The sequence below is a fragment of the Terrapene carolina genome, unplaced genomic scaffold, assembly GCF_002925995.2.
Source record: "Terrapene carolina triunguis isolate 2854851 unplaced genomic scaffold, T_m_triunguis-2.0 Scaffold62, whole genome shotgun sequence".
Lineage (NCBI taxonomy): Eukaryota > Metazoa > Chordata > Testudines > Emydidae > Terrapene > Terrapene triunguis.
Window position 1 is genome coordinate 49,345,404 of NW_020664413.1, and position 6,248 is coordinate 49,351,651.

The 6,248-nt window shown below is 39.8% G+C and overlaps 1 protein-coding gene across 2 annotated transcripts in view; it reads right to left on the reverse strand.

The window, feature by feature from the left end:
* The window catches only part of HIBCH (3-hydroxyisobutyryl-CoA hydrolase), a 94,915-nt gene that overhangs the window by 43,312 nt on the left and 45,355 nt on the right, over positions 1-6,248 (reverse strand). For both annotated transcript variants that reach the window (XM_024197756.3, XM_024197757.3), the window contains exon 7: positions 3,838-3,916. In XM_024197756.3, the coding sequence (XP_024053524.2) occupies positions 3,838-3,916 (79 nt within the window). The remainder of the gene's footprint in view (positions 1-3,837; positions 3,917-6,248) is intronic.

Genomic DNA, 6,248 nt, shown 5'->3' on the forward strand with positions numbered 1-6,248 from the left:
CACTCTGATTCCCAAAACCCAGTGAAAATACTGTAATGAAGAATAATGTTATGCACAAATACAGTGCCTTTGATCCAAGCATCTGAATGCTTTAGATACACTAAATCTCAGACCACTGATGCACTGGGGAGTAAAATGAACTGTCTAAGGTCACCGAGTCAGTGGTAGAGCCAGAAATAGAACTCTGGATTTTCAGGTTCTGTGCTCTAACCATACCCATGTTTGCAATGCTTTACAAAGGGTGGCAATTTCATTCTTGACCCCTATAGTAAGTAAAGCTACAATTTGGCACAAACCTTTAAGGAAACTTCACGGCAGAGATGCGGGGGAGGGGGGGATTATAAAACATAGGTCACCAAAGGTAGGTGCTTTCCCCACCCCCACCACCCCCCACATCAACATATGAGCATTCTGGAGCGCTAAAAAATGAGGCTGAGGCAGCCGGGGTTTGGAGAACGAGCTCACCTGACAGCCGTGGCTCCTGTCTTGCAGGGCTGGGCCCCGCTCCCCACTCAAGGCATTGTGATCTGGGGCACAGGTTTGCAGTGCCACTCAGGTTTGGCACATCTGCCCCACCATTTTTATTTGTGGAGGAGCAGACAGGCCAAACGTGAATAGTGCTGTGACCCCGAGTGCCAGACTGCAATGACAATTTCTGTGACTTCATGGCAAAATTGGAGCCCTAGTGATAAATCTTACACTTCCGTTTTCATCAGGGGCTTAAATGATCTCACAGCCTTAATGCTAGTGTTTTGCAAAGTCAAGCACTTCAAAGACAGTAAATCTTAAAAATTAATATTGCCAGTGCAAGCTCAACAGAGAGAGAGCCTGCAAAGCCGCCTTTGCAGCGGGCCAGGTCAGGAGACACGGGATATGGGGAGACAGACAGCGTGGGGCTACCAGGAGGTCAGACAGGGGCTCATAAGGGCTAGTGGGGGAGGGCAGACTGGGGCAGGAGCTGAATGGGAGTGGAGGCACAGGGCCACAGCGGGGGGGAGAGGTGCAGGGCCACATGGTGATGGGGGAGTGTGTGCAGAGCTACATAGGGACAGGGGAGTGGCTGGGTGGGGGCACAGGGACACGGGGAAGGGTGCAGGGATACATGGGAATGGGGGGGAGTGGGTGTCTGAGTAGGGGTGGAGGGACACATGTGGACAGAGGGTTCAAGGACACATGGGGACAGGGCAGATGTGCCTGACTGAATGGGAGAGGCCAGGGGTCAGCAAGGTCTACATGGGGAAAGCTCCCTAATAATCCCTCCTCACTCCCCCCACAAAACCTGTTCCATACTTTTCCCACCCATACCCAACAACCCTCCAAGTTCACACCCAGGCTCCTTCCCAGCAATTTATTTCCCTCTCCCTCAGCTCCTCTGTTATCCACGACTCCCCCAAGCCTTTGCAGTGCTTCTAAGAGGTGCAGGAAATACGGTTCTGTAGTGTAGTTTAACAGAATTCTTGCTCAGAGTTCTGTATTAATATGCCTAGAAAGGAATCTATTTGTCAAAAAACATTTCCTGAATCTTTTTTGTTGTCTATATTGTTAAACATACTTGCTGACAGGTATTTTGAAATAAAATGACCAAAAATAATTGAAACTGGTGTGATTATATTGTGGTGGTTTGACAAATAAAATGCAGAATTTTAAAATATTGTGTGCAGAATTTTTTTTTTTTTTTTTTTTTGGCACAGAATTCCCCTAGGAGTAGGGAATGGAGTTTTATAGTCTACATTCTTAATACAGAGGAATGTATTAAGGCTTCCATTTGAAAATGGAAGGAAGGATGAAACAGTCTACATAAGTGCAAAGTGATAGAAACACCACTGCCAGAACTTGGATTCAAATAAAATTGTAAATCATTTGATTTCACAATTTTAATGTTACACTAATAGGTTTTTATTTTGTCTTGCATTTAATTTCCTGGGGTGGGGAGGTTGGTTTAAAGGATTGAAATGAGGCAAAATGAACTTTGCTCAAACTAAAACAAAGAACAACAAACTTCAGGGAGCGACCAAACCTCAATTCAGGAGAGCACTGTTCTAGAAAGTATCTGTAAATGTGGGTATGGCAAACTTTTCTGTACCCTAACCATACAGGACAGTACTAAGCACCCACTATAGTACCCCAGTCAAGATTATTGCAATAATTCTGCAAACCAGTTCAGATCTTCTCTCTGGTAAGGGCACAATGGGATGGCTCATTAATAAATAGCTACCCTTACAATGTATATTTTTCTTTCATAAAAGATCCTATTTATGAAACATTATAAAAGGCTGCACAAAGAAGTGGGATGGTGGGGAATTAAATGCAAGAAAGGGATAGCAGTGAAATTGCACATTTTTCATTTAAAGAAAGCCTCTACCCAATTAAAGTTCACAAAGAAATGAGATCTCTGCATCCCTTATTGGAAACAAGGCACTTAATTTCAAAGCACCAACTTTTCAAAAGAATAGGCAACTTATATCTGGGTAAATATTAAAGACAATTCAAATTACCAAGCTATTTTTTGTCATTTTATTTTTAAAAGATTAAACATAACTTGTCCTCTAACAGTTATTCTTTTGGCCATGCTTTTTATGAATGGTTTACAATGGGGTAATAAATGATAAATGTTCTAGACATGAATAGCAAGTATACACCTAACCACATCAGTAGAAGTTTAATAAGCCACTGTTTATAAGCAACTTGTCAGTCCACCAGATCGAGCAATTAGTTAATGAATTAGTTTTTTTAAATGATCAGTTAACCCTTTATAAAGTCTTCATATTAAAGTTCCATTTATAAAGTGTAACCATTTCATTATGAATTCTGCAATTGTCCTGACAAAAAGCAAAAATGGCCTATAATGCAATTACTGCCAGTGGAAAATGTGAACTCTAATTTCTCTTGTCTGTCTCTTACCTTGCAAGTTAAGTATCCTTAACTACCTTTTGGAATCAATGGGAATTGAAGGCACTCAGCATCTTGCAGGATTGGACCCTGATTAATTATTTCCTTCAGTTTTAATAAGCTATTAGCTTTACAATAACTGTCTTTGTTAAAGTTTATATTGTTCAGACTCTCCCTTGGTGTCAGAGTATGCATGTAAACACTCCCAAATTCCTTCCACTGACTTTTTTTTGTTTTGACCATTACAAAACTGGTAGCATGTTTTCCATATTATGATTTTTAGTTGCCAATAAGGCACACAGGCTAATGGAATCATTTTTTTTGTTTATTTAAAAAAAATGAAATATTTATCTTCACTCAATAAATACTTAGCAAAATGAACTGGGACAAATTCAGACCTAATATAAGCGAGTGCAATTCAACTGATATTAATGGAATTAACTGCTTGCACTAGGTCTGAATCTATCCCAATGACAGATTTAGGCAGTGCAGTGGGTTAAGTTATCATTAGACCTGTGTTTCTAGCTTCGGTTTACAGAACATCATAAAAACCTCAGACCATTTTGCCCAGTTAATTCTTGTTTAGAACAGCAACTGAGAATGGAAATGCACTGGCACAGTCAGATTGGGAGTCTTCTGTAGTCCCTAACCAATGCTATCAGTCCCTCACTTCAATTACCAAAAACATTTTAACCCAATAATCTTTTATTTTGATCAATATGGAAAGTAGGTGTTGGTTTGAGTATCATTACAATTAGTCTTTCTGACCACAGAGACCACAGTCTATTTATTTAATAGAAAATACTTTTAAAAGGGACAGGAGGTAACATGAAAATTTTCTTTCATGGGCTTCTCTACTTGCAATCAAATACACCTTCTCTCAGTTACATGAACAAACTTAATATCATTTGGAACACATTAAAAGAAGACATTGTATTCAATCTTTACCTATTGCTGTCTCTGGCATTGCAAAAAGTGTCTTCTCAGTAGCCACTCGAAAGTGCCCGTGGACCGACAGACCAACACCCTACCAAGAAAAGTATTAAATACAGAAACTGTAATAAAACGTTTAAAACCAACACATACAGCTCCACTTACAGTATATTTCTTACCAAACCATGTCACTGAACTACTTCTATTTGCATAAATACTATAACACTTTGTTTTATACATAGACTTTCAACATAGTATCCCAAAATAGTTTATAGCACAAACATTAGGCAAGCATCATAACAAATTTGTGACCCGGGTAAAGTATTATTAGTTGGTTAAGATGACATACAGAGGTTAAATGAGTTGCCCAGCTTCATGGTGGAATATATAGAAATAGAAGCCAGGAATCTAGACACTCGGGACTTGCCTAAATGCCACAGACTACGTGTACAATCAGGGATGTAAATCTGCCTCACACTAGCTTGCTGTGCACTAAGTGTCTGTGTGGACCCTTCCGATCACACTGAGGAACTTTCAAAGCGGGGTAGATCTACCCCGCTTTGAAACAGGAGTAGATTATAAAGCTCACTAGGGAACTCTGAGTGTGCAGTAGCAGGCTCCGCATGGACACTTAATACGTGGTGGGGTAGATTCACACCTCAGCTTGTTGTGATGTAAGTGTCCATTTAGACAAGCCCTCAGTCTCCTGCTTTTAAATGATTAAAGTACAGTCCCTTTATGGAAAACAATATTTTTTTAAATGACTTGTGAAGGAAAAAGAAACATGTTTGTATCTCATTTGCTTCTGTATTGTGTGTATGTGTGTGTGTGTGTATATATATATATATATATATATATGTATATATATATATACATACACACACACATATATAATTTTTTTTTTAATCTTGGAAATCAGAAATGTTGAGTCTTTTTCTAGTTTTTCCATGGAGAACTAATTGGCAATTCAAACTCAAATTTTCAGCATTTTTGTGAAGTCGTTGGCAATGGAGTATTGAATTCTTAGAACTTCTCCAAGTGTTTTTTAAAAATATTTAAAACTCCGGTTATGGTTTTAAACACGTCTTAATGACAATCACTCCTCCTTACAATTTAGATTTCACTTTCTTAGAACTTCTGATGTCAATAAGACAAGCTTTGTAGATATCCAAGTTTTTCCATATAGACAAAAGCCTAATTTTAAAGTTTTTTTTTTTAAAGGCACAAGCCCATTTTTTCTTTTCCTTTGCAGATCACTTTTAAATCCAACTTTAAAATAATACTTCAGAAAAAATCTGAAGAGAAATGGGTGAATAATTTTAGCATAGGCAAAAGGTGAAAAGTGCTAAACTGACAACCAGCCTAGTTTTTGTAGGATTACTTACCTCCCAAATGAATTACTGCAATGCACTCTATAGGAGGTTACACCTGAAGAAACTTCTGAATCTCCCACTAGTGCAGAAAACTAGTTGCATGCTTATTTAGGAAACACTAAACATGCTATCCAAAAGTCTTGCACCACCTCCATCTCTGCTTCTGAATGCAATTCAGAGTGCTCTCGGGCTCCACTGCACTTAAAAACCCATGGGTGTCTCGGGCTTGTGGGCCTCGGGCTGCAGGGCTGTTGAATTGCAGTGTAGACTTCTGGGTTCAGGCTGCAGCCTGAGTTCTGAAACTCTCCCACCTTGCAGGTGGATCTATAAAGTCCTGTATAGTTAGAGTCCTGGCTACCTAGAAGGCTGCTTCTCTCCCTCTGCAGCATCAGAACAGCTGCAAGCCAGAGTGCTGTGTTTGAACAGCCCCAATATTCAAACATCTGGAACTGGAGGCAAAATGTTCTCAATGGAATACCCTATTCTCTAGAACTCAGGTCCCTCCTGTTGGATCCAGGAACATGACCTTCAAAATACAATGTAAGGTTAATTTATTTGCTCAGATAGTGTGGGGATGCAAAGTTCCATGAGAGGGTAAGGGTCACGATGGGACACTTGCCTGACAATAAATCATGGCCTTATGTAAGGCCCCCTAGTGGTTATATAAGATGAAGCCTTATGTAAGGCCCCCTAGTGGTTATATAAGATGAAGCCTTATGTAGGGCCCCCTAGTGGTTGTATAAGATGGGGCCTTATGTAAGGCCCCCTGGTGGTTATATAAGATGAGGCCTTATGTAAGGCCCCCTGGTGGTTATATAAGACATGGCCTTATGTAAGGAACATCTGAACCAATCGGTGTGGGGCTATACATGTGATGAACACATGATTCTCCTTCTTGTCCAATCGGTAGATGTGTAATTATAGCCTAATTGTGTTATGTAATGTTAAGAAAGACTATAAAAGAAAGCTTGTAATAAACAGAGCTTGAGTCAGTTTGAGTCAGCTCGAGTTCAGCAAGAAGGATTATAAAGAAAGCTTGTAATAAACAGTTCA